The 27739-nt window shown below is 41.8% G+C and overlaps 5 protein-coding genes and 2 long non-coding RNA genes across 9 annotated transcripts; 2 read left to right on the top strand and 5 right to left on the bottom strand.

Annotated features, from left to right (window-relative positions):
• Positions 1-303: 303 nt before the first annotated feature.
• Positions 304-1781, bottom strand: LOC115743126. 2 transcript variants are annotated; one of them, XR_004015647.1, is made up of 4 exons: positions 1670-1781; positions 969-1357; positions 744-897; positions 304-601 (listed from the first exon to the last, which is right to left on the bottom strand). It is a non-coding gene; the product is annotated as an uncharacterized LOC115743126 (long non-coding RNA). The 2 variants fall into 2 exon arrangements; XR_004015646.1 differs by lacking the exon at positions 744-897.
• A 2530-nt stretch (positions 1782-4311) lies between these two features.
• On the bottom strand, positions 4312-6306 carry LOC115743036 (syntaxin-23-like). Its single transcript, XM_030677623.1, has 7 exons — positions 6173-6306; positions 5917-5998; positions 5591-5838; positions 5354-5428; positions 5103-5178; positions 4947-5032; positions 4312-4807 (listed from the first exon to the last, which is right to left on the bottom strand). Exons 1-7 carry the CDS (start codon positions 6304-6306, stop codon positions 4729-4731), a joined length of 780 nt encoding a protein of 259 aa, XP_030533483.1. The 3' UTR covers positions 4312-4728.
• Positions 6307-7207: 901 nt separating this feature from the next.
• Positions 7208-11568, bottom strand: LOC115743119 (syntaxin-22-like). 2 transcript variants are annotated; one of them, XM_030677754.2, is made up of 7 exons: positions 11047-11568; positions 10191-10284; positions 9290-9429; positions 8949-9023; positions 8184-8341; positions 7996-8096; positions 7208-7602 (listed from the first exon to the last, which is right to left on the bottom strand). In XM_030677754.2, exons 1-7 carry the CDS (start codon positions 11217-11219, stop codon positions 7537-7539), a joined length of 807 nt encoding a protein of 268 aa, XP_030533614.1. In that variant the 5' UTR covers positions 11220-11568; the 3' UTR covers positions 7208-7536. The 2 variants fall into 2 exon arrangements, with proteins under 2 accessions (XP_030533614.1, XP_030533615.1); XM_030677755.2 differs by having other exon boundaries at positions 8949-9011.
• Positions 11569-12988: 1420 nt separating this feature from the next.
• Positions 12989-15934, top strand: LOC115743118 (binding partner of ACD11 1-like). The gene is made up of 5 exons (XM_030677753.2): positions 12989-13116; positions 14236-14339; positions 14419-14494; positions 15058-15138; positions 15236-15934. Exons 1-5 carry the CDS (start codon positions 13111-13113, stop codon positions 15809-15811), a joined length of 843 nt encoding a protein of 280 aa, XP_030533613.1. The 5' UTR covers positions 12989-13110; the 3' UTR covers positions 15812-15934.
• Positions 15935-23137: 7203 nt separating this feature from the next.
• On the bottom strand, positions 23138-25603 carry LOC125314204. The gene is made up of 2 exons (XR_007197760.1): positions 25422-25603; positions 23138-23373 (listed from the first exon to the last, which is right to left on the bottom strand). It is a non-coding gene; the product is annotated as an uncharacterized LOC125314204 (long non-coding RNA).
• LOC115743121 lies at positions 23481-24529 on the bottom strand. Its single transcript, XM_030677759.2, has 3 exons — positions 24088-24529; positions 23962-24006; positions 23481-23843 (listed from the first exon to the last, which is right to left on the bottom strand). Exons 1-3 carry the CDS (start codon positions 24449-24451, stop codon positions 23713-23715), a joined length of 540 nt encoding a protein of 179 aa, XP_030533619.1. The 5' UTR covers positions 24452-24529; the 3' UTR covers positions 23481-23712.
• On the top strand, positions 25136-27680 carry LOC115743120. The gene is made up of 2 exons (XM_030677757.2): positions 25136-25416; positions 26969-27680. The coding sequence occupies exons 1-2, from the start codon at positions 25286-25288 to the stop codon at positions 27438-27440; spliced, it is 603 nt and encodes a 200-aa protein (XP_030533617.1). The 5' UTR covers positions 25136-25285; the 3' UTR covers positions 27441-27680.
• The last annotated feature ends 59 nt before the right edge of the window (positions 27681-27739 follow it).

The following is a 27739-nucleotide window of genomic DNA, read 5'->3' as shown; positions in this document are numbered from 1 at the left end:
CAAGGGAAGTTTGAGCAAGTCTTGGAAGCAAAACAGTTAGGTTTGGTGGATCTGCCATTGTTGCTCCATGAAGTTATCGGACAAATTGAGTCTCTAAGAGGATGTAATGGCTAGAGTCAACAAATTTAATGCGCATGAAGCATTTAGTCAATTAAATCGAGCAAGATATGCTACCGGTATTGGTCAGTTCTCGCCGCCGGTCACGAAATAGAAACCAAAGTCTATCCAACGGGCATTTTGCAACAGACGTGGATCCATGAAATGGAATATTTGTGTTATTCATCTTCCTTTACTGAAGAATCACTAAGCATCAACACTATACACTCTGTATAATGAATCTTGCGAGTAAAGCCTTCATGTAATTTCATGGCATGTTTGATTTTGCATTTCGACCAGATAAAATAGCTTAAGTCACTGAAATGTTCTTCCTTCTGCTTCTATGTTGCTCAAGAAATATCAAACCAGGTCCATACATTCATGGGAAAAGCTAAAGGCCTGAAATTTATGTTCCCATTTAGAGCTAATCGTATCTCTTGCTCCTCCATATCTTTGCGAATTGCTCCGGACAGAAGCAGGCTTTGAACATTTCCCATGAGCAATCCTGAATGAGAAGGAGTCAAAGTTAGTCGACGCAGTGACATGTTGGTGGCATGACCCCTGAAGATCGGTGAAGAAGCTACACAACCATGACGGCATTGATGCTGTGCATGCAGTTTTTTTACTGTAATCGTAAATTAATGTACCGGTCGATTCTAGGAATTTTAAGGGTCAAAACCATGTTGGCGAAGTTATAAATAGGTTGAGAATTGGTCAGACACGATAGTAGTCGAGAAAAGCAAGATCCACTCTGAAACTGATGTCTTTCAAATCTCAAAGCAGATGATCCACCTGCACCATCTCCTCTATTGCTCCTGCTCTTGCTCTGATCCGGCGAAGGAAAGATTAAAAAAACTATGGCTAACTCATACCAGAAAATAATAGGGTCTTGTAGTCCTTGAGGGCTGTTCTGGATATTGAGATTTAACCTCAGACAACTCAGCCGGCCAAGTACCTCTCAAAATTGTGTTCAGTCATATCTGCAGAAAAAAACTCAATTAGGCTCAAAAAGCAAGATATTGTGCAGTATTTCTAGGTAGAAACTGACATAATAAAGCCTCAGTTCAGAGTCCCAAAAAGAGAGAAAAGCTGCATGCGAAGGACGTATGGTGCACCCATTTTAGATTTCTTGATAGATGCGAGGACACCATCCATCGGCAATTTGGTGTCATCGATTCGCTTCTGAATTTTCTGCTGCTCCTCTGCATTATTTCTAGCTTCTTTGAGATAGTTCTCAAGTTCCAAGAGCAATACCTCCTTTCTGCTGCTCAGAAGGTATCAGCTTATTTTCACATTGGTTTTCTTTTACATAGTTCCGCTACTTATACATGCGAAAGGAGTCATTCAGTGTATTCACATTCGATCATGATGGACTAAGCATGAATTTAGCTAGGGTTTCGTTATTAGAGTGCATATTGCGGATGTTCAAACTTTTCAGTTCCATGAGAAGAGGAGTTGCACCAAGATCCGGGTCGAAGCTCATCTTACTGAGATAAGAAGACTAGCTCTTTCAGCGAGGACACAGGATTACTGAAGAAAATCAGCCCTTGAATCAAGAGATCGCACCTTTTACCTGGAGTCAGTATCTTGTTGGTGAAGAAAAGAAAAGCATGCTGCTCCTTGCTTTGATGCATGTTGTTGAGCCTTCAGAAACTCCTTTTCATCAGTGTGAAGTTCTTTTAGGACTGCACTTGGATTGTCAAGTTTCGTCTGTTAAGGCAATAAGAAGAAACCAAGCTTTGGAAACTTCAGTTTGAGAAAAAAAAACATCCTTGGAAAATAAGAGAAAGAAACAACTCAGAGAGAAACATAACTCAGTTAATTCAGAAAAGCCGCTTAGTTTCTTTTATTTTCCAAAGCTGAGATGAATATTCGATCATGTTGAACTTATGCACAGCGCACGACATGGAGTGTTCGATGTTGATTGGGAAGAAGTTTTAACTTGGCTTCTGTTACATGTGACAGATGAACTTAAGGGTCAATGACTCCACTTATTCACCCAACCACAACTCGAACTTCTGTAAATGTTAATGAAATTTGACCAACTAAATACCTCAAAGCTACCCTGGCAACTTGGATGAATAAAGGTTGATTTACAGCTTACACATTCTCAGATTGAAGATTAGACAATGGTCGTGGCAGCAAAAGGAACCCGATGCTGAATCTGTGACTGTTGGATTTTAGTCTGCATCTTTTCCCTACACAGTAAAACCACTGTGGTGCCATCCAAACTTAAGCCTTTCAAACTCTGTCTAGCATTGCCTTCAAATCCCAAGCAGATCCAAAAGATGCATTCAAACAGTTCAATCAATCAAGCTGTGGAATTAAAAATCACCCCATCATAATTTAAACCCACGGAATGTCTCCAGTGAACCCTCGGGATTTGCGACAATTGAATCCATTATGATAGACCAGATCCAGATTGCTTATCTGAAAAATCCTTTTACATGTCAAATAATATTAGGTAGGTGAAATTGATGAAACTTCAGCAGACGCTAAAAACTTAGAAATGCAGAGTAAATCGAAAAAATGACCTTACTTCAGTCCTTGTAATCGACGACTCGCAGTATGGATTGCATCATGCAATCATAGACTAGATGCTTCCACATAAGAATATCCAAATTCATTGCCCTTTCGTGGTTGAGATTATGACTCTCTCAGGTTCTTCTCTTCTTTTGAATTTCAGAGACAAGACTTTTTCCAATTTTCCTTAATTGACTGACAAACAATGGTAGCAAAGCATAAACAGTCAGAGTGCTCATATGACATTCCAGGGAATGACAGAAATGAGCAAAGAATTTCAATTATTGAGTTTTACGAGTCCGTACATGAACACAACAAGAAGCCATGATGTCTGTCTTTTAAGACGGATAAAAAGATCTCATTGGCATTGTAACTGGTTTATTCCCCCCACAAATGATAGAAAAAAATGAGAGGACTATGATTCTAACAAGAAGCACGGGCCGCAGATTTGACGGAAGCAATCATTTGAAGCAATCCTGAAAGAAGAACATGGGAACAGAATTTCATTAACTCCCTGAACTTCTATACTTTCCTTCATATGCTATTAAGGAAAATAACAAGACCCTTTGGACATTACTATAAGTGGAAGCTTCAAGTACAAGAAAAGACCGTTGATATCTGATTACCAGAAATGGTAAGTTGGATCTTTGACCCGTCGCTTTCTTGCTGTTCAGTTCTGTGCCATTGGACCTCCATGACTTTCTAAAGCCGGTGATTGGCTATATGATCTCCTATGCAGCACATGAAATGGTCAGAAACTAAAAAAACCTATTAGACAGGCTCGTAGTTTTTCGCAGAACATAGGGGCATCTTTGGAGGTCCTGATGAAACCAACAAAACCTTGATAAGTGGTCACGATGTTGGCTGCCTGATATATTGCGGTCCGGAAGTGCGACAATTTACTAGTGCTCGTCATCCCTGGTCTTTGCGACTCCTTTGCAGGGCTCATACTTTTTTCATTTTCCTTGAAGAGACAAAGATTTCTTCCATGGACTGGTAGAAACCTTGTCTGGAGAAAATTGAATGGGGTGGAAATACAAGGCATCGGCACGTCAGGTTCATCTTAATACTGTTTATAACATAATCTGCAAAAGTTCATTACATCAGCTGACTATAGCAAAAGGTCAAGAAGTACAGATTAACAGAACTCACGCTGCGTTTTCGACCCAACTGCTACTTCTTGATTTTTTTATCCTCATGGGAAACGGTCTCTCGTTGAGAACACGCTCAGTTTCCTTCACTATTAATGGGAACTGCCTTAATTTTTTCCTTCATAGTTGCTATGTTATTGCCGTTCAAACCACCCCATGACGTAACATCTGCAACTTGGATTATCTGACTCTGCTTGAGGACCATTTCTCTAAACCACTTTGCTCTTCTATATTTGTTCTTGTTGGATGTCATTGTTTGTAATGGAATCAAGAAACCTGCATTTTAAGAGGATATCGAGCTAGGAATAAGCTATTCAGATTTTGTTTTTCTTCACGATTCAACTCTGTTTGTGTCATTTACCACATCATTTCACTTCATGTAATTTATTCACGCTCTTTCTTTTCTGATGTTTTCATTGCTTTCGAGTCCCCCACGTGGTTGGAAATCTTTACAGTATGTACATTACTTCCCTTGTGCCAATTTCCTAGTCATTCCCATCGAAATACTTTGGAAAAAGATAAAAGAACAATTCTTGCCATTCAATTTTCAGGTACTCAGAAAAGGAAAATCGGTCACCAGACATGTTCTCCTTTGTAACATTGAAACATGGACGGTTATGAGCTTGACCGTCTTTGTAGGCAGATACAGTTTTCTACTCCAAGAGAATTGAGAACTGTCCTAGTCTGTCGACTTTCAGTGGTTGTGATCAGATATGATTAGCGGGCTCTTCTGTCCTTAATTTTTCCATTTTAGGTAAAGAGAGAAGTGACTGAAGTCCTCCATCAGGCTGAGCTCAGCCTTGTGGCTTTTCCCATCTGTTAATGGAAAGAAGAAAGTAAAGGAGCACAGTTTCGCTTATTCTTCGGTGCATGAACAAAACAAGAAGTAAGGAAGGAGGCTTGCCATTCAACCACAACACACATAAGCAGTGACTGATCTTGCACTATTAACAGCAATCTAGGAAAAACGGGGAAGTAAGGTAGAGACACTATCAGTCCAACAAAAAGCACGATCCGAGGACTTGACAAAAGCAATCCTGGAAAGAAAAACACAGAAGCAAAGTTTCATTAGTCCCTGGAACCCCGACATTTTCCTTCAAACAATAAGAGAAACAAGAAAGAATGTTCGGACAACCACAGAAGCTTCAAAGCCTATAATTGTCGGCTAGAAGTTACCAGAAATGCTGATTTCGATTTTTTGTCACAAGCTTGAGCGGTTGACACCTGCAGGGCTCTCGGAATGTTGGCGGCATGGACTTGTCCTTCTTCGAGTGATTTAAGATCACTGATTATAGCTTTTAACAAATTAATTTCTCCTTGGACTCGACGGACTTCCTCCTCGTTTTCTTCTTCATCTCTGAGGATCTCTTTGAGGGTATTCTCATTTTCCAGGAGCAGCGCCTCTATTCTGCATCTCAAGAGAGACAAGTGATAACTTCACGAGGTGATCCGTTGCAATAGAAAATTTTAAAAATCCATCCAGGGTAAATGCTGAAACATTTTGTTGGGAAAGAAGTAAAAGTAGGGGTCTCCAAATTTCGCAGCATACAAGGACATTGAATTAGTCTCAGAAAGGAGCTGACCTTTTCAGTTCATCGAGAGGTTCACGCAAATCGGCATCCTGGGCTGCATTTCTGCCTGCCTCATCATTCTTATCTCTGTCAAACCAACTCAGAACTCAAGATCACCAAGTTGAAAAAACTAAGCAAAAATGCACTAATCTTGAGAGAAGTATAATTGTTATGCTATGATTGGGTTATATGAATTGATAGACAGAGGACAAGACAAGGGAAAATTTCTTCCAAGAGCTCCATGGTCACCTCGAAGTCAAAAGATTTGCTTGCTGGGGAGCAACAGGAACATGCAACGCTTCCTCTTCAGCTTCAAGCCTTTCAGTCTCTCGATATTCCCTTACGACTACACCAAACTCTTCGACGATTTTGGCATCTACAACATTGTTCTTAGCCTGGCAGGACGATGGCGAAAATGTTGAGCTACTACGAAGGATACCGACTGGAATCAAGGTAGAAACAAGAAACTCATGTCCGACGTGACAGAAAACTGCAGTCTTTAATTGAAAGGAAGATAGAAAAGGCGGAGGAGAGTAAGGACAACATTAAAGTGATGCGGATTAAGTCGTACTGACTTTACTATGACCGTGGATTTCATGTTCTATTTCAGCTGATATATCCTTTAGCAGATCCCCGACATGTTGTCTCGCCTCGTGCCTGACAACCAAATATAGTATACTCAGGAGAGAGCGATCATGAAGTTCGCGAAAGAGTAACAGGGTCAGCTCCTTTAGCTAATTGCATTTAGTGGATTTCCATGATTTTTCAAGCCATGATTGGCTATATGATGAAACGCGAATATGTCGAAGGAAAGTGATTAGGCAGACTCACAGTTTTTCGCGGAACATAGGAGTGTCCTCCGAGGTTCCGATATAATGCACGTAATGTCGATAATTAGAAACGACGTCGGCTGACTGATGTACGGCCGTCTCCAAAGACCGATGAGCAGTCACGTGATCGGCCATTCGTCCTGGCAGATTCAACCTCGACAAAGTTCAGATCTTCTAGAGTTCTAAGCCCCTTTTTCTCTGTGAAAATCTGAAATGCTTCTTTGCCCGGAGCTAGGAGGTGGAAACCTTCTCTATGTGTTGATAGCTAAATCATCTCCAACCTCAATGCTACATATCGAAATATCTGCAGAAGTAACACAAGTATGTGCCTACAGAAAAGGTCAACAAATAATCAGGTACTAAAAATTGATTTAGGACAAGGGATTAGTTTAGAACATGCGCGTTGCTTTCGCTCCCAACTACTACCTTTGAATTTTGATTAACAAAGAAGGGAGATAAGTGCTCGTTGAGAACACGCTAATTTCCATTATTTAATCCGAACCGCCCCTGCAATTTTTTTCTCTTAATGTGTGATTAGTTTGTCAATCAATGAGAACATGCTTAGGTTTGCTTTCTTCTAACGAGAATGGGGAACTACCGGTGCCTTGTTTTTTCACAGGTTGTTGTTGAGTTGCTGTTCAAGACACGCCGTGACTGCAATTTTCGAATTTTCGTTGTAAGTGGTTGTCCTTCAAAGCCGACGTGAATACTTCAAGGAGTATTTCAGTTTCCATTTTCAGCTTCGAGTTATCCACGTTTTATCTTAATTTTTTTCATATAGCTCAACTAACGGATGCTTTCCAACCAAAAACAAAAGGAGAGCAACGGTTTTGAAGTTTGAACAAAAATAGAGGAACCATCGGAGACGTGCATTTGCTTAACCTTCGATAGGGTGTTTAACCATTCAGCCAACAATTCAAGGTGCCAAAGAATGCATTCTAGAATCATGGCAACACGCTACGGCTATAAAAACATCGATTAGTCATATTATGCACGATCAATGTCGAATTTCCATACACATCCTTTGGTAAGACAATTAAAAGAATTGCAGAGGCCATTATTGATAACGATGAGAGCATCTTTACATGACAGCGATGACATAAACCTTGAAAGGTAAAATAACAAACCCCGGATGGGTATGTAAACAACAGGAACTTCACCAGCCAACCGGGAAAGCAACCCTCCAGCCTCCTCTTTCTTCTTTCCTCCCCACTGTTTTTCTTCCGCTTCCTCCCAGTTTTAGATATAGTAGACTCATGTCGACCATATTTTATAGTGAAAGAACAAAGAAGGATCAGGCCAAACACGTTGTATCGTTCACTCAGACGAGCAGTCTCCGTTGATGATGCTTGAATATTCTTCTGCTTAAGAAGCAACTACTATTACCACAATAAGAAGGGCTACCCCGAAGATCACCAGAAGCAAACAACTCTGCAGAAAACAAGAATGACGATCTCAATATAAGAGCACATAGCATTTAATGCCGCTGAAATAGTGTCGGTATCATTTCTGTTTTAGATTTTACTTTGAGTTCAATGCAAATATGGAATGCACTAAATAACCAGCCAAAAGAGGAGAACAGAGAGGCATAACTGCATTGATTCCTCCTTCAGAGTAATGGTAGTCTTTGTCATGAAACTTAAGAAAAAGCCCAGCCATGGAAGCAAAGCTAAACGAGGCTACAACATTCAGACTGCTATACTGTGCGTGAAATATAAAAATATTGCTCAAACAAAACTGACGTTGCTTATGGCACGAGAAATCTGCGATTTTCTGAACAGGAAATAGTTGCAAACAAATTGTGGAGAAGTCTTTTTTCCATACCATAGATGAATTTGATTTTTGAGTCTTTGCAGCTTTCACCAAATGGGACTTTCCTTGAGCAGTGGATGCATGTGCACTTTCAATATGAGAACCAATATCATCTGCACAGCATATTAGTGTCAATCACAGAATAAAAGCCCCAAAATCTAGTAAAAGGAAAGTGACTAGATATGGATACAATAACTTACCAATCATTGTCCCTTGTTCGTTAACAAGCACTGCAAGATCTTTAAAAATTTCGTTCACCTCACCAATTTGCTGCTGGATTTCCTGGATTCCTTGCTCCCTTTCCTCAATGATAGCTTCATTGAAGGCAATCTCACTTTCGGCCAGCAATACCTGTTCTCTGCAATAAAATTTGGCTTAACGGTGAGGATATTGATATTACGCAACCAGCTGACTCATGAATGATGAGCATATCTAAGACCCTAAAGGAATATTCCAGAATAATAGATAAACATTTGTCATTTTGGATGTTGAATAAAATTCTGCCAGATATTTCCAAGTGATCTTCACCTGCCTTGAACAACCCACATCTACAGCCATTTCACAATACCAACACCTTGAATATTTGAAGCCTTAGTACAAGCTATGGAAGCAACACAAACTTGGCTACCCCACAAGAGAAGTATAGCTTGTGGAAAAACCGAATACTCATTATACATGCATAGCAATGTTAAGAAAACTCATTTTAGGTATGAAGTTTTCTGGACACTGGCATTCTGTGAATTAGATTAAAAAAAATTGTGTAAAATGACATGATCCAAGGACTTCCAGGAGTTCTCCTATGAACCTTTTCTGTCTGGGAAAAGAGATACTTAGAAGAGGTTTCAACTTCTCAGCTAAAACAACATTTAGAGAAAATTTTGCATACTAGGAAAGGCCATAATTGTGGTAAAGCACAGATTCATTCAAGAGAAGAAATACTAACGAAAAAGCGATGCTTCCCTTACCTCCTTGATTCGACAAGGAGAGCACGCTGTTGCGAACTCTTATCAGCATTTATGTCTTCGTCACTGGCAGAATAGCTGGTTAAGAATGAACAAGCATATAACAGAAATCAATCACTGGAGGTATAAACACGCATTACATGCACCAATGTAAAACGGAATTCTTAGCACACAATAATTCTCAGCCTGCTGAGCACACTCTCAGTTTCTATTGAAACAACTATTACTTATCAGGTCAATAATTCATCCAGAAAGTACTCCCAATCCAGTCAGTTTGACCCTGGATTGGGTGGAATGAAGAAAACCAACATCATAAAATTAGCTTCGCATTCTACAACTATTACCTAGAAGGAAGAACAGTCTGGGGTACAAATGGAGAATATGCCGTTTCCTTCTCAGCTGCAAGCCGTTGGGCCTTCTGAAACTCTTTCAGAACAGCCTGAAAATCTTTTGCAAGTTTGGCATCTGCAATCTTCTTGGCAGGCTGCAAAACAAAGCAAAAAAAGACATCAAGACTCAAGAAATTGACACGAGAGAAATCTGGAAAATCTGAAGGGAATGTACATGGTACAGAATCAGGAAACTTCAAATATCTAAAAGAAAGAAGCCAAAGGTTAGAAAGGAGGACACAGATTTTCCACATCAGGCTTAAGCCAACCTTTAGATGGGGATAGGCACTTTTAAGTATTCTACTAATTGGTATATGGATACATGAATTGGGTTCTCCGACAAATGTATAGCTGTGGTCCAAAAACTTTTTTCCATTCTCACGCCTAATTCAAAAGGAGACATAGTCTAATGATATGTTACTAAGAGAATTAGTAATATTAAAAAATGAACCATACGCAGAAGCCAGTTTGCTAGTCATTCTGATATGCCAATGCCATCCACCTACTTGAAGTATCAAGATACTGACTCATTGATAAAACCCTTAATGAGTTAACAATCATCATAATTTAAAAAAAAAAAGAAAAGAGTTAACAATCATCAAAGACGAAAAGGTGGCTCTTACTGTGACGCAAGTATGCATCCTCTTTTTGTGATTACAATACTAGACAGACTGTATCACATAGCATTCTAAAGTTTTGAGTACATAATTCTGTACATCTTTATTGTCGCATTGCCTACATCCAAGGGAAAGAGACAATCCAACATCCTTTGACATATTAACCAATTTTATTAATCCGAAAAAAGTTCTCTTTTTCTAAATCGCCAGTAGGGAGTTTATTAAGAGAGTTAACTTACGCTAACACCAGCTTGATGATCTGTCTCACTGGCTTGTTTAAGTCTTTCTGAAGTATCCTTCACCAGGTTCCCAATATATAGCCTTGTCTTGCGCCTGTAACAAACAAGGGGTTATGGAGACAGACAAATTTAGTATATTCATGTAATAGTCTAGACACTTGAGGATGATTGGGACATGGCTGCTGATATATTGCAGTGACAGGCTTAGCATAAACTAAGTATTGTTTTGAGGTAATAAAGACCTTCAACAAAAAGATGACCCCGTTTCTCTTATCTGATACAATAGCTGTTATCTGACATCAAATACGTGCATATTTATAAGTACAAGGTTCTCAAAAGGTACAGTGTACGAGCCATAATGAGAGTGAGAGATGAGAACCATTTTGTGACCTCCACTAGACATACCATGACTCCTCTGTCAGCCATAAATTAGTCCAAAAGTCTAGTTAGTAGTTTGAAGGATGCTAATTCCAGTTAAGAAGGCAATTCTTGGTAGACCATAGACTGTTACTTGCACAAAATGAGCAATACTCTCAACGAATTACCTCTGCTGGAGCTCACTCTATGACAAGGTCACATAAAGTCAATAGGCAAACTACATTAAAAGTCCATCGACAACCAATTTCCTGATACATAACTCCGGATTACTAGAAAGCAATCAAACCTAACCAAAACAAGCTCCAATTCCCCAGATTTCCAAGTCCGATCCTAATTAAACGAGTCAAACCGAACCACGAGTCCCCGAGAGCTCAACCAGTAATCATCCATCCGTACAATCGTATATGCAATAAATTCGGCCATCACGCAGCTCGAAACCGCGAATGGAATCCCTACAGCGACGAAGCAAAGCACTCACAGCTTCTCCCGGAGCTCGGGCGTGTCCTTGGGAGTTCCGAGAGCATTGACCTGCCGCCGGAACGCGTTGACGGCGGTGTTGATCTGGAACACGCCGGACGCGACGGCCTGCGTGGGGTCCTGCTTGCCGCTGATGAGATCGCGCCTACCAGCTTCCAAGTCCTGAAAGCTCATCCCTCCGATTGACCTAACTCACCGCGACAGACGGCGACGAGGGTGCTTCGCGTGGAATCGGGGGCGAATTACGGCGCGAATCGGGCGGGATAAGGGCAGAATCAGGAGGGGCGAATCGATGGAGGAATCGGAGGAAGAGGAGAGAGAGAGAGAGAGAGGTTGGAGACGGCGTTTGAAGTTTGGGGGGAGAGAGAGAGAAATGGAAAGGCTCTTGACTGGCGTCTGGCGGTAGTTTTCCGATAGTTGCCGCGTGCGGCTGGGTCGCTTCTGTTAACTGCCTTCACCTGCACGTCAACGGTGCGTCATTTGGGCTTTTTGGTCCGAGGTGACTGCTGCCTTGTCTTTGCTTTGAATTGAACCTCTCTCTAGAGAATTACAAATCGGATTTCTCCCTTTTATCTTTTCCTTTACAGCAAAATCATTTTCAATCTTCTGCTTTTCAGTTTTAAGCTAGTCGACGTCCGTAACTCTTCCCCCGGTCAGACTCGATCAAAATAGCAGAGCAAGTCAAAATACTAGTGGCATGGCAATTAATTAATCGGCAGGTAGATGTCGAGGCCAGTGCGGCTCGGGCCAATTCGTATGGATCAAGACAAAGTAAGCTGTGTTAGAATCATGTAATGTCAATTGTATGTCTTGAGGTTCCAATTTAATGACAGTGAAAGGGCAAGGAGGGTCCGATGATCAGACTGGTGCTTTTGCAGAGGTCAGTGCAACTATAGAAGCATTTAGTAGCCAGACCACTACTTTTTGCCCAAGCTAGTGCACATCTAAGTGGATCTAGTGACCAGACCAAAGTTTCTATCCAAGTCACTATTGATCAAGGAAGTTATTGTGGGAAAATTGTTTAAAAAGTCTTAAGCCCAATGCACTTTTATCAATTCGGTCTTAAACATTTTCATATTTTATCAATTGAATCTATCCAGGTAATTTTAGCCGGAAATCGTTGACGTTAACTTTTTCTAATTATTATTTTTTACCTAGATGCATGTATGGTGACTCATATCTGATCCGGTCTATACCTAAAATTTACCTAATTCGACTCATATTGTTAAAATACTTTCATATTTAACTCAATTTATGAAAAATCATGCCCAAGTTGAGGTGGGAGTGCAGAGCAAGTGAGTGCAAGATCGAAAGAAAATGAAAAAAGAATCATAGAGATCAGTTAGGTATACGTAACTTCTAGACACATTTGTGACTCATTGCTAATTTATTTATAACCCATTTAATGCATATATTATATTTAAATTCATTTATGACCAATTCATTGAATATAACTAACCCACATAACAACTTAACCCGTCACATATGATATACATGTTAAAAAAAAATGTATGTTTACGATCTATTTTGATAGATTTAGTTATTGATAGTCCTTTCAAATTTGATGCTTATTCAACACATTGATATTGAAATGAAATGTGCATGGCATCTAAAAAGGGACGCTACTCGTTCAAAATGAAAACCCAATACGGTGGTTCGTTGTTCTGATCTCAAACACTGGTGCCAAGATTCACATCAAGATAGGAAGGAAATTCAAAATTTCAAGGCATTGACCCGATGACGAGAGAGCATTAAGGAGTATTGGGGTCCGCCTCGAGGAAGTGGGACCCAATCCCCTGTATGAGTGAAAAGTCCCCTAATTAAGCAGAAGGCCCCACCCCTCCAGGGCCAATCACCGTCGGATTCTCGCACGTGCGATAGCTGCCGGCCAGCCAGATCTCGTCCTCCCACGCGCGATCTTCGAACGAGCCTCCCGGGGGGTTCATTTTCTCCTGCATACACTGCATAAATCTCTCTCTCTCTCTCTCTCTCTAGCTCAGCTCTCATTTCGAAGAAGAAGAAGAAGACGACGCCGGCGACGGACCTGAGAAGGAATCGCATTGCCATGTCGGTGAGTCCTTGATCTCTGGCTCTACCCTTCCTCATACTTTGCTGTAGTACGATCGTGGAAGTCTTTACGGACAATCGGACACTAGCTGTGCGCGCGTTTTTTTTTCCCCTGCTCAATCGAAGCTCGTTTTTCGAACCTATCACGCGTAGATCTGTGTCGGGTTCGACGGGGTATTCTGATTTCATGCAGCGAAGTGCGATAAATTGGCTTCGTCCGTGGACGGGGATTGGTGTTTTTCAAGCTTACGGGCTTTCCTCTGCCTGATCGGACGGTGCTGCTTTTGAATTCGAACGCTGTGGTTTGGTCTGACCTCTTGAAACTGTTCTGAATGTTTGGATACGATTGGCGTTAGTGAGTGTGCGCGCGCGTTCGAGGAGAGTTTGCTGTGACAACGAGGATCATTTACTCCTGTTAATATGCGATCTCCATGGAGTTTCCATGTTCGGGCACTCTTGAATGCTGCTTGATGGAAATTCACTTGCAAGCCGTGGTTGGCTTGAACGACTCAATTTATGCATGCAGTTCGCGGTTTGATGTTTGATTGCTGCGACCGATTATTTTGAAAAGTTCATTAACTGGGCCTCAAATTAGATTTGGACGTGTTCTATCGAGGTTCCTTTTTCCCCCTTTTCAACACAATGATGAAAGCCTCTATCAGATGCCGGTGAGCATTCATGTAGTCCTGATGTCTTTCATTGGGAATCCAAGTGAATTACTTCTTCAATTGTTACAGAATAGCCCAAGAGCCCTTTGCTTTGATTTGAGAAGGTCTCAGATCAGTCCGGTCAATGGAAACGTGGGATTGTGAAAGATTAGAAGTATCTGAATGCCTACATTTAGCATGTGTTCTTTGCTTTCTTGTTTTGCATAATTGCCTCCAAGACTTACCACAAAAAGAACATATCATTCAGCAGTATATTGGACAAAAAGGAGGAGCAAGTCTTACTAAGGGGAGCTCTTTGGCTGAGAAACTCTCGGAATGGCTTAAAACCCTCTCTTGGGGCTCCTATTACTAGCTTACCATTTGCCATCAGCTTTCTTTGTTGTTATCTTTTATTCATGTCAAATCGTGATTGGCCTATGTGTATAATTCTAAGCATTATGTAAGTGTCCTTGCAGCTGACAACTGTTAAGGTTAGCAACGTCTCCCTAGGAGCAACAGAGAGGGACCTCAAGGAGTTCTTTTCTTTTTCTGGTGATATCGCTTATGTTGAGATGCACAGGTTGAGTCTAATCCTTTGCTCGCTCAATCATTTGTTTCGCAGTGAAATTTCTCATGTTTTTCTTCATCTAATTACACAGTGACACTGAGCGGTCTCAAATTGCATATGTCACGTTCAAGGATTCTCAAGGAGCAGAGACTGCCATTCTGCTTTCGGTAATTCAGTTCTTTGTGCTCATATCATTTCATTTTGCCCTTTCAATTTCTCACACTTTCTACAATGTCTAGCTATTTGTTAGGGATAAAGTCACTACTTTGGGAGAAGGAAAATCCATAGACTATGAAAGGTGTTCAATTAGCCTAATTATCATTCAGAATTTATGTCTAGTATTGCTGCAGCACCGAAGCGATGCTTTGAGGCTTCCCCGATCTATTATTTTTGTTTCTAGTTTTTTTGGTTTTGCTCGTCCTTGTATTGGTGTTTGTGATTGATCAGCTGATACTTTTGAGGTGGGAATCACCTATGGACCTTGCAGTATAATCTAGCTTGCCTGATGACTAAAATCCTTTTTAGATAACAGAAGGGGGAGGATGATATATAGAATGGACTCATCTCTGCTGGGGTTTATTACATGGTCTCTCGTATTCGTAACTTTTGGATCCTTTCGTCTAGTGGTCATATTTCATTAGATAACATGACAGATATGACAGTTGAATCAGTTACTTGTTATTTATGCATGGCAACAGCAAGGTTCACTTTGAACTCCTTTGAATGTCAGGGTGCAACTATTGTTGATATGTCTGTCAGCATTGCCCTCGCTCCAGATTACAAGCTGCCTCCTGATGCTATAGCACCACCAGTGAGAGTAGTGAGTCTCCAGACTTCTGTCGCATAATATTCTCTGCTAGGCTACAAAATTAGGACCATAATGACCCTGATTATTGCTCTTCTTGCAGGTAAGTGAAAACAGAAGTCCAGCTGGTGGTGAATCTGCGTTGCGAAAAGCAGAGGATGTGGTTACCAGCATGCTGGCTAAGGGCTTTATATTAGGCAAAGATGCAGTGAACAAAGCCAAGTCCCTTGATGATAAGCATCAGTTGACATCGACGGCCTCATCAAAAGTTGCTTCCATCGATAAGAAGATTGGGCTGACCGAGAAAATCAGTGTGGGTACCACGGTTGTGGGCGACAAGGTTAGGGAAGTGGATCAAAAGTTTCAAGTTTCAGAGAAAACCAAGTCAGCATTCGCAGCGGCAGAGCAAAAAGTTAGCAGTGCTGGATCAGCCATTATGAAGAACCGTTACGTGTTCACGGGGGCGTCATGGGTAACTGGCGCTTTTAACAGAGTCGCAAAAGCTGCTGGAGATGTTGGCCAGAAGACAAAGGAGAAAGTGGGAATGGCCGAGGAGGAACAGAAGAGAAAAGTAGTTGATGACTTTGCTCAAATTCATCTATCGGAGTCTCCAAAGGCTTCTGCGTCTGCCGAGCAGAAGCCTTCGAAGCCTGAACCTGTTCGAGGCCTGATTCTGTGATTCGGTTCTGTATTGAACATTGTGTATCATTTCGCACACTCCAAGTTACTTGGTTCTGCTGTTAACCACCAAAACAGTGGCGCTTCATTATAGTCAAGTTGTCAGAATATCCTTGCTTACAAACTCATCTTCCTTTACCCCTCCCACCTCAAAAGATTCTTCCCATGTAAGCAAGAACTTTCTGATAGAAACCTTTCCGATCCTCGAAATGAAAAGCGGCATCAATTTGTGGTCGGATCTCCATTCCAAGAAAACTCGGAACGACTTGGAGAATGGAAAGTTCATCGCACCGCGATGAAGCGCAGGGTGAGTTCCGCCCGAGTCTCTATTCTGAGAATCGGATTCTTAATTCTGCCAATCATTTTTAAAAAGGTGACCCAGAAGTCAATGATTACCGGGTCTTTACCCTGTTCCCACGTGATTACTTGTACGAAGTTGTGCACCCTTTCGGAGGAACACGTTTCATTGAATTGTAAGACGCGCGTGCTTTATGTTTGATGTAACTTCATTACACGCCCCGTCGTTTCTTCCAAGTACCTTAACGTGGCTGACGACTCCATTATCCTAGAATTCTAAATCAAATCATTGAAAAAACACCGACCAAGCCAGAGACAGGCGTGAGGGGACATGAATGAACTATGCAGCATCCCCTCTTTTATTTATTTCTCGAGTCGTACGTGCGTAAGTGGGAGTCCCAGTTCATCAAATCGAGAGACTGGGCAAATATAATGTCCCTACGGAGTCCAGTAATTATAACCGGAATGAGAGCAAAAAAAGAGGGTCGCCACTGGAGTGTAAGCCCCGTTCGGTTTGCCCATGTTTAGGGCCAAGTGAATGGCTGTGACCGTCGGCCAATGCAGACTTCCAGCGAGAGCTCACGGAGGCTCCGCACGCGTCTCCGCCTCATCGCGCCAGCCGGGCGATGGAACTCTCGCTTTCAAAGCCTTTTCACGTTTCCGAGATCGCATCTCTGCGCAATAATATGGCCCGGGGACTTTCCTGAGTCAGCCCAACGCGAAGTTAGGCAATGACCCATTCACTCCATCCAGTGGCTGCATGACACCTGGCAAATCGAACTTCAGTACTTATAAGGACCATTGGGTTCGTTTTTCACCGATGTGGGACAGGAATGCCAAAAACCACAATACCCAACCCCAAGCTGAATAGGATTCCTCTTCTGGCTATATTTGATATATGTATGCCCAGGATAAAAATAAAAATAGTAGCGAACAGATTACTATTGGACTAAACAATAGTAGAAAAGATGAAAAGAAAGTAATGGAAACGGACAAAATCAAAACTAGACACCATCGCGTCTCCATACCGTTTTCTCACGAGAGGCTTCGCACGCGTTTCTACCTCATCACACTGAACCGAATGAGGTGGAGAGATTGTACACAGGGGTGTCAAAAATGCCTTCCTTGAAATCGAATCAATCCAATCCAACTCGAATGAGGTTTTTCGGGTCAAGAAACAAAGGAACAAATGCCAAGACTCAGATGGAGCATTTGGTTGGAACTAGCTCAAAGGCAAAAGGCACACTTGCAACGTACCATGCAGATCTAAATTGCCTAGCTTTTTTGCTCCAGCGCAATTAACTCTAAATATAATGCGAACCTTGAAAATCTATATAGAAAGGAGAATCAAAGAGGAACAAGTTATTGGATGCACGGAACAAACTCATCCAAATTTTTTGTAGTGACAAGACATTATTGTAACGGTTTCGCTTCGATATCATTCATAATTCCAAAAAACAGAACCGAAACACAATACCCAACACCAAATCACGGTAAGCCTTCGTTGCTGATTGCGTCTTTGCGTGGATCTCGTATGTTGAGTTTGCACGGACGAGACGGTTTTGCTTGCCTCCGCATTTTTCCTTTTTTTCTTTGTTTTTCACTTTTTCTTATTAGATCTTTAGATCTTTCATTATACTCCGGTACTTTATCGAAGATAGTAAAACCCATCTCTCTCCTGTGATTTTTTTCCCCTTCCGAGTTTCCACATATATCTTGTGTCTCGTGCAGTTTTGACTTCTGCTTTCATCCTTCGTTATTTTGCGCTTCGACGGATGCATCTTTGGTGAAGGTAAGTCATTCCTCTCTCTCAATTCGCTTGTTGCTGTGTTCCATTCTCGTGTGCATGTCTAGGGCCTTTGGTGTATATGCTTAGGATTCAAGCGATCTGAGAAGTATTATCCAATGGCGTTACATCTTCTAATTTGCTTCCTCTATAAAATTCGTTGCTTTCGGCATTTCTCGGTTCCAATTGAGATTACTGGTGGAGAACGTATGAATGTCGCTCCTTCTAGTTCAGGGAAATTGGTGATTGAAGGCGTAGATTATCAAATTGGTGAAGGAAATAAATTATTTTGATTCGATATCCACTTCCTTATGGTTAAAAAAGAAGAAGAACAAGAACAAGAACAAACTGAAAAATCGAATGGACCCGTGTTTTCGGTTCGGGTTCAATGCGAGTCGGGAGAGAAGAAACATGCGGCCTTCACATCCGGTTTGGTTCGGGTATAGGTGTAGTCCTAAACCTTTTGATGATTTGTTAATGTAGTCCATCAAGCTAATTTTGACCGGAAAATTGCTAATATGGATGTCGATTCTCCTACGTGGCACGACGGCGCTTGTGTGGGCAAATGTTACAACTTTTAATATTTTTTCTCAAATATAAAACATTTTTCTGATTTTTTTCAGCATTATTTTTGTATTTTCTTTTGTATTTTAACACCTCTGGTCGGCGAGGTCGCCAGCCAACCATCGCCAAGCGAGAGCGTCGTGGCCCTTGCTTGGATCTAGGCGAGGGCCGCCGGCTCTCTTTGCCAACCCACAGTCGGGGAAAAAAAAAGAAAGAAAAAAAAGGAAAAATACAAAAATGGTAAAAAAAAAAGTTCATTTTCTTATAAAAAAAAGTTTTTTTTTTAAAAACAAAATTAATTTAAAAAAAAATTTGGCCACATCAATGTCGCCTATGCCTTGTAGAATTAGCAGTGTCCATGTGGACAATTTCCAACCAAAATTCTACATTGGCAAATCTTCAAAACCTCCCCGCGCTTTTTTTATGATAAACATAGGGGAGAAGTTCAGCATCTATCTATTCGTTAACTGTACGAAGTCTTTGAAAGAAGATTTGAGATTAAATTGGTCTAATTACAAGATTTAATACTGAATTGATGTTAATGCAAAAAAATTATGACTTTTTTGATACTTTTCCGGCCCGCATCATTTACGCGCCTAATTGTAGAGGGTCAAGAGGAAAGAAAGTAAGGGATTTGCGTCCCCATGCCATCTAAAGTACAAGCCTTTGATGACGCCCACCAAATTGTTGGTGGGTTTGCGAGACAATCACTCGTGACCAAAAGAAGGATAAAAGGGAAAAATACAGATTATGTCTTCGGGGTTCTAAAATTTCTGAGATTTGAATTTTTCACGTTTCTTTTGCACAATCAAGTTTCCTAAGTTTTGTTTTATGTAATTAAATCATCTAAACTTTCTTATTTATTTAATAAAGTGTCTTTTTTTTTGTCAGAAATAAAGCGTTTTATTTTTATTTTTTGCCGAAAGAAATAAAGTGTCTTATTTACCCACTGTAATTATTGGTTTCTTTTTTTTTTTAGATAATCATACGAATGGTCCTTAAACTTTGACCTAACATGCAATGTGATTCATGAATTTTTAATTTGATCAATATGATCATTGAATTAAAATTTTCATTTGACCTTTTGGAATATGTGCAACTTTGTCCTTAAATTATTAAAAGATATTCAATGTAGTCTTTCCATTAATTCGAATTTAGGGATGGCATTAGACATTTTCTTATAATTTAGAGGCTAAGATGAACTTGTTCCAAAAGTTCGGGGACCATATTAAACAAATTGAAAGTCCGGGAATCACATAGGACATTGAGCTAAAGTTCATAGATCATATTAGTCAAATTAAAAGTTCATGGATCACATTACACGTTGGGCTAAAATCTAGGGATCATTTGTCTCATTTTTCCTTTTTTTATTTTTTTGCGTGTGATTTAATTGACAATTCAGGGTTAACTAAACGATTTGATCGTAGGAATCGAACCGAGAGAGTTGGATGACTTAATTGTTGGAGGACATAGGATTGAACAAAATGAAAGTACGATGATCAAACTGCATAAAATACCCAAAAACTTGAAAAGGGATTGAAGATCTACTTAATCCAATGAAAGATAAGCACGAAGTTAGACCCAATCCGAACCAGAACTCGATGGAGAGCTCCAGCATACGGAATTCATTGAGAAAAAGAAAGGGAAAGAAGATAACGTGTCGGTTTGGGGTTGATGATGATAAGAACAATAATCGATGATGATGACGGCGGTGGCCTTCAATCATTAGAGCTTTAAATTAAATAATGAAATTTCTGAGTACTACAAGCAAAGTATCCTACACGAACCCAAAGCCATACATGCATATATTTACGCACGCGCCCGCACAGATATATATAATTTAATTAGTCATAACTTAATTCGCGATTCGATCCTAAACTAGTTAATTTTATCAATTTAACTTTTAATGTTTGCGTGAAAGTTCCATTGTAATCATTCCGATCAATTTTCGCCATAAATAATTGACATGGCGGCGTGCCACGTAGGATGATTGATCACTTCAGCGATTTCAAGCGAAAATTAACCGAAAGCATTATATCCACGCAAAAGGTTTATGATTGAATTGATCAATTATAAAAATTTTGTGACTGTTTTAGCCTCCGCGAAATAAACTTAGGACCCGTCAGATGATTTTCCCCGTTATATATCTCCAGCAATGGGCACAAAGGTTCGGCCCCGAAAGAAAAGAATCGAAATCACAAGATTGATGAACAAATTAATTAAGAGAGTGCAACGAGAACCACCCGAATCGAGAATCGTCCGGTTTTCGAGCGGTTCGCTAGGGCACCGGTCCGATTCCATAAAATTAGAACTAAGACCCTAGCAGTTCCGTTCCTGATTCCATAGCGGGAATCAAATCGGGCCAATTTTCATAGAGAAATTAAAACAAACATCTCTCCTTCTCTTCTTCTTGGTCATCTCCATGGAGTCTCCACCTCCACACGTGCTATTCCCCTACCCAACGCAGGGCCACATGCTTTCGCACCAAGACATCGCCCACCATTTCTCCCTCTCCGGACTCATCCTCAACGTGTTGGTCACTCTCAAGAACCTCCCCCTCCTCAACCCTCTCCTCTCCGCCCACCCCTCCATCGTCCCCCACCTGCCCCTCGCCTGGTGGTTCGGCTCCCACCCCAAACCCTCCTGTGGCAATCCTCTCCTACTTCTTTGTTGACTTGACCGACGAGCTTGGCATCCACCGGCTTTATTCAACCGCCGGGAAACCGATCGATCCGGCTCGGTCCTTTTCAAGATCAAGTGGTCCGGTTTTCAGTTTCAGAAACTAAAAACTGGTCCTCCTGATTCGATTTTCAATTCTTGGATGAGTTCAGACTGGACCGGACTGGAAATTGATCAGCCTTTCAAAAAGTAATGGAAATGGGCAAACACGGAATCAAGACTCCCCCACGCGTGGTGTGGTGGTCCCGAGAAGACCCCGAGCTAATACAACGCCATGTCCAATTATCATAGCCGATTCGATTCCCCTTGCATCAGAAGCAATCCCCTCTTTTTCGGTTCCTCTTCTTCTTGTTCGTAAGAGAAATTACATGCCAAGACTCATTCTGACAATTGTGCACTTCAGATCAATTCACAAGTCAATAGCTTTCCAATCTTCTCTCTCTATGAAAATGTCAACTTCGGACTTTGCGTTTACGCCATTGCTCCCTCCAGCATCGTTGCATAGAATAGGTTTTGGGCCCATCCACGTGCCCCCGCAAATTAATAGCATTCCAATCCATTTTCACCTTTGGATTAAAAAAAAAAAATCTCACTTTTAGGTTCGGAAAATTAGTCGATTCACGAGAAAAGTTTTTCATGAATAGAAAATAATAAGTTTAGAGGGAGAAAAAACGACTTGTCATTTTATAAAAAAAAGAAAATCACTAAATGATTTACGAGAAAAATCTTTTTTTTATTATTAAAATGAAGTTGTAAACGAAACAATCGCATCTAAATGTTAATTACTAATGAAAGGAAGTACCTGTCGGACTAATTTAGGAGCACCTTAATTTATCAAAATTTCAAACTAAAGCAAACAACAAAGAAGACGTCAAGGTTTGCGTGAGTAAAAGAAGACGATTCCTTCGTCACAAATGTCAAATAGAACAAAGCCAAGGGCACGGCACGATGGAGAGCGTCCGCTCGAGGAGAGGCTTCCGTGACCCACCGACAGTTTTCGGTGCACGGCTCCCCCGTGCCACCCAGTATCCACGGATGTGCGGCCACGTCAGCCTCTTAATTAAGTCAACCTCCATCGATCGAACGAGAACAGATACAAAACATAAATTCCCATAAATTCAGAATCTCCACGTTAGATGGTCAATCTTTCACTAAGCCATTTACATAAAATTTTTCGACCACAAAAAAAAAAAAAATCACATAAAATTTCAGACACGTAACATATTAAACCAAACAGAACAAAAAGGTAAACCGTTGTCCGAAATTCACACGGGGTAAATCAATTTTCGATCTTGCTAATGGTGCAATTATCTCTCGCAAAGGAATAAATACTTTGAAAGTCCTAAAACTTATTGCTAAAGTGCAACCGAGTCCTAAACCTTTCGAAAAATGCAATTAAATCTTAAAATTTTTTAAAAAATGCAATATAAATCTTAAAAATTATTAAATTGATGAGATCAAATCCTCCTATTGATTACACTTTTTAACAAATTTATGATTGGATGGCACTCTCGTGACAAGTTTTCGAATTCGATTGCATTTTTTGAAAATTTTAGAGCTTGATTGTACCCTCACGATAAATTTTAAGGCTTTCGCAGATGTTAAAAGCCGATCAAAATCTGTTCACGTAGACTTTTACCTGCTTTCATCATTGCTTACCTAGTGCAAAAGGCAAGCGATTTTCTGTTCTTCGTCTCCCTTTTTTCGTTTTTTACAAAAAAGAATCATTGCTTTTCCAAGATTCACCTACGCACCGTCGAATGCGCTAGCGAGAGCAAGTGCCTGAAAACGCAGAGATTTGCTTTCGAAAAACTACACCGTATACTTGCCAAGATCATCTACCTTTCCTCTTCACAAGATCCGAAACCGAACCCGGAAATCTGGGTTCCCAAATCAGCTCCGGAAAATACCAAATAGCCAATGAGAATAAAAAGCACAAAAAAAAATCATAAAGAAAAAAAGGGGACAAGAAAAAGAAAAAGAAAAAAAAAAGAACCAAAATTGACGAAATAGTGAATGGTGGTGCTTGGGAAGGAGTGAAGAAGCAGACACTTTTCCAGCTGGCGATATTTAAATAGCAAAAGAATCAAGTAACGGTCAGGACAGTCCAGCTGGACTCCAACCAACCGATTATATGCTCATCGTCCCATTCTAACTTGCGCCTCCCACACCAGGGCGTAATCTAGTCAAACCCCCCCTCTCTCCCTCCCCCTCTCTCTCTCTCTCTCTCTCTCTCTCTTCCCTAATTTCCATAGGCTTCTTCTTCAAGTTCTACATCCGCAATTACAGTGTAAACTCCACCAAAGATCGTACCGAATCATGATATTCCCGTAACGGGATGCGGTTCAGAGAACTCAATAAGGAGCGGTGGCTGATGAACATTGAAATGGAAATTGAATGTACAAAAATGGAAGGCAGTAATAAATCCTGGCGTACGAACAAACATATAGAGAATCACGGCGAGATTTATCGTATAAACATGGAAAAATAGATAATGATGATGATGATGATGCTGATGATGGAGCCGAGAACGGAACCGGAGAAGGAGAACGACGATGCTGGGAGGACCGGGGGCCCTAGAAATCGGCGAATTTCCGGTGAACGACGCGAGGTTTCTGCTCTCGCAAGCTCCTCAGGCTCCGAATCGCTAGTGCGTCGCCCCTGCGAGCCTCGCTGAACCGGCCGATCTCGTCAATGTCGGCAGTAACTGAAATCATTCACAGATGAGAATAACAGAAACCACATCAAATTGGAGCAGAGAAAAAAAAAAAAAAAAAAGGGAAATGGCGCTCAATCGGCTGGCTCCAAACGCCTCTGCACTGTACCTATTTGCTTCGCCGGCTGCTTGAACCCACTGAACTGAGCCAGATCTGAAACGAGAAAGCACAGAAAATCATTTCGGCAACCGGCGATTCAAGATAAAGGAGGAACCGGAACACGCGATGAATTACCGGTCTGAGAGGGACTGTGAGAGCAGAGGTAGAGGACGAGGAAGCAGACGAGAGTGAGGAGCGGTATGAGGTGGATGAGCTTCTCCCGTTTACGAGGCGACAGAGCAGAAGAAGAGGAAGATGAAGAGGATGAGGAGGTGGCGAGCGATAGGCGGTGAGGTCTGGAGGACTTGTCTTCATCGCAGCGAGGGAGGAGCGAAGCGGACGAGAGGAAGGAGTCTCTCCGCTTGGAGGCGGAAGAGGAGGAGGAGGAGGAGGAGTCATCTACGATGAGGGCGTCGTCTTTGGCTGATGAAGATAGTGCGGAGGAAGCGCCATGGCTGTGGAGCTTCGAGACTGGGGAGCCCAGAGACTGTCGCTGCATGTTTCAGTGAGTGTGAGAGCTAGACGAGGGAGACAGACAGAGAGACAGAGAGATATGTGGCTTGCCTTTTGGGCCTTTTTGCTTTTAACTTAATTTTCCTTAACATTATTAAAATAAACCTTATATTCCCTCAACAGTTCCTTTTTGTAGAAATTATTCGGAGGGTGCGTTCGTAGCGATTTAGAAAATTTTTTTTTTATTATAAATAATCGTTTTTTTGTCAAATAAAAATAATTATTTATACCGCTTAAAAATAATTATTTATGTCGCATGGATAGAGAGTCGGAGGAGCGCCGCCGACGGCGCTGCACCCGTGGGGGCAATTACTTGATCGGTCCTTAGTCCAGATTGCAACCAAGCCCCCTGCGAGCGATGAGTCTCACTATTGGACGTGCCAATTTGGGCTTTGTTTGAGATCGTACGTGCCGAATTCGCATTTGAGACGGACACGTAGCCCGTCGATCACCGTTTGCGGTTCCCCGGCCCAGCCCAAAGACAAGCGCGCAGGCTTGGAGGTGCAGGCCCAACAGGCCCAACTCGACCTCTCCAAGTGCTGGTGGTGGGCTTGGGAGGCCCATCTCAAACGGACGGCCCAGATTATTCCAGATGAATCGGCGGGCGGCCCCCGGCGAGCATAAGCGCGAAAGCGTCACTGCAATCGAAATCACTTGGCGGCTCTCGACATTCGCATATCTCTCCCTTCACCTCCTTTTCCCCTTTGCTTGCTCAAAACGACAGGTCTCGAATATTCTCTCCCACCCTTCTTCCGTCGCCAGTGACCGAGAGCACGGAGAAGGAAAGAGGAGTCGAGATCGAGACGGCGGCGCGGAGGAGATGGTTCTATGGGAGATCACGTTGGCGACGGCCTACTTCCTGGGGCTGAAGCGAACCTACAAGCTCGCTCTGAGGATTCAGCGCAGGTTGATCGGCCCCAAGCACCCCAAGATCCGTCAGTTCGCCCAACGGTAACTTCCCCCTCTCTCTCGAATGGTTTGATCAGCTTCCCTCATTATGTGTCCCGAGTCGGGATTCGGTGTCTGGACGTAGCGCGCGAGTCGAAGTTGTTCAGATTTCTTTTTCGCTTGGCCCGTGATCGGCTTGTTGCCTCGGAAAAGGATCTGAAGCTCCTCTCCTATGAGTGATCTTTTCGTCATTGGGAGCTATTTTTCGGGCCGCTTGCTGTGATCTATTACTGTCGTCCTTCTTCGATTGGAATTGTGTTACGTCAAGTGGAGTCATTTAGCTGGACGCAACCAGAGATTTTTGGGCGCCTTGCGATGTGCTATGCATTAGCCATTTTCGTTTTTTGGCTATTCAGAGCCCGTATTTCACGCCAGGACGAAGATAATGATGACGACGACGATGATGTGCAGGTGTACGGAGGGATGTTTTGTCACCCTGATATATGTCGTTGAAGGATGGGTTTCCATTTACAATGTGATTTATTCAGGTTCTACTTACAGGAGTCTAGAGTGTAGGCGCAAATTAGTCAAGCTACTCTCAATGCACTTGAACACGCTATTCTGTCTACTTGAGTTTTGGCTTGATCCTTTTCAACTTTAGGTAATTTACTGTCCATTTCAGCTGTGGTCGATCGATTTTTATTGCAACCACAGTTTTTAGATTTGCTCAAGCTTATAGAATAGATTCGGTAATAGAGTCAGGTTCAAGCATGTCAAGTACTCCATTGGGTCTAGCTTGATCTTGAGCTTAAAGCACTCGTAGTCAAGTATTAGGCCTTGGTTTCGAGTCATGTACGAATCCAGAACGTTGTAGATTTAACCGGGCTTGATTGCACCCCAAATAGAGAGATTAACTCCATTGCTAGGGCTGATGGTCGATTTTAGTTGGGAGTTATAGCACCTTACAATGAGAACATAGAATTATGCTTTATTTTATCTATCGTAGATCGCATCACAATGGGCTCTTGATATATGATAGTCTCTATACTCAATGTGCAAAATGGGACAGTATATAAGTCGATATGATTGCCAACAAGTGCTTTTTTCTTTGGTTACATAGAAGCACATTTATGTCGCTGGGCCGCATGAATCCATTTGATGAATGTTTCCCTCGAATTCGATTGGGTCAGTTCACTTTTCTGGCAATCTTCCAGTTCATGGCGTCATAGCTTCTCCTAATACTTTTGATGGAACTTCTTAGATTTGTTGGTCTTTGGTATACTGTGAGCCTCTACATTATCATATTTACTTCCACATGTCTATGAACTTCATAAATAAATTGTGTGGTTAGCTAGAACCCTAGATGTTGGACTTGAAGCTGGAAATCTCAAGAAGGTTCTCAGCTGCATTGTTTGGTGTCATGAAGTGCATTCTTATCGGTGGTGTCTTGGTGATAACCTATTTTTGTACCTCATAAGAGCAACTGCTATGAAAACAATAAACTGCATAACTCCCTTAGCGGTCGGTGAAAATTTTATTGGGTACTCGTTTGTTGAAGTTTTCTGATAAGATCTATTCGTCCATTCTCATCGGTCTCCATCTTTCACTTCAACAGACGAACTCGTGCCATATTTGATGCAGCGCTGAAGGTTCACAAGAGCATACAAGACAGAGACATTGAAGTCGGTCGGAACCTCGGCAACAGGATTCTACGTTGTCTGGACCGGATGAAACCTTCGGCCCAAATTCGCGGTTCTTCCTCAGGGGGAAGCCCTAGCAATTCAAGCACCGGCATGAATATGACAAAGCAGATCAAAGGCACTTCACAGTGGAAAGACCCCAGGACATACAGCTCGTCCAAAAATGCAGAATCTGGTAGGCGCATGTTTGCGTCGTTAAGGAACACATGGCCGAAGCCTTTTCCTACCATCACAATGATGCTGCAGTCGGCGAAACCCACCAGTCGAATCACGCAGTACAGGCACGTGAGTACCTATGGGCCCGAACTGCCAAGATTGTATTTTGCTCGTGGTCAATACGGTGGAGTTTTGCGGGAGGACATAATGCAGTGGATGCTGCAAAAATGAACTCTGGAATTTCCCTTGTATCGCTGACGAACACATTTTCGAGACCCAAATGGCGCCTCAGACACAGCAAAGCTTATATCCTGTTCCTCCGTTTTCTTTTTCCTCCATCCCTTCGTTGTAATGGCGGTTCATGAGGGTCTTAATTTTCTTTGGTGTAAATTCTTATGATTCCCCGCCTTTTTTCTTTCGAACTTTTTGATGTCTGAAATAAAACGGGTCCCTTTGTCGTGTCTTTGCTGGGAAAACGACGTACGAGATCATTGTTCAATTCGGACTTGCCACTTTACGTTCGGCGAAGG

This window comes from Rhodamnia argentea, chromosome 3 (genome assembly GCF_020921035.1).
Source record: "Rhodamnia argentea isolate NSW1041297 chromosome 3, ASM2092103v1, whole genome shotgun sequence".
NCBI classification, from domain to species: Eukaryota; Viridiplantae; Streptophyta; class Magnoliopsida; order Myrtales; family Myrtaceae; genus Rhodamnia; species Rhodamnia argentea.
This window is presented reverse-complemented; position numbering and strand designations above follow the sequence as displayed.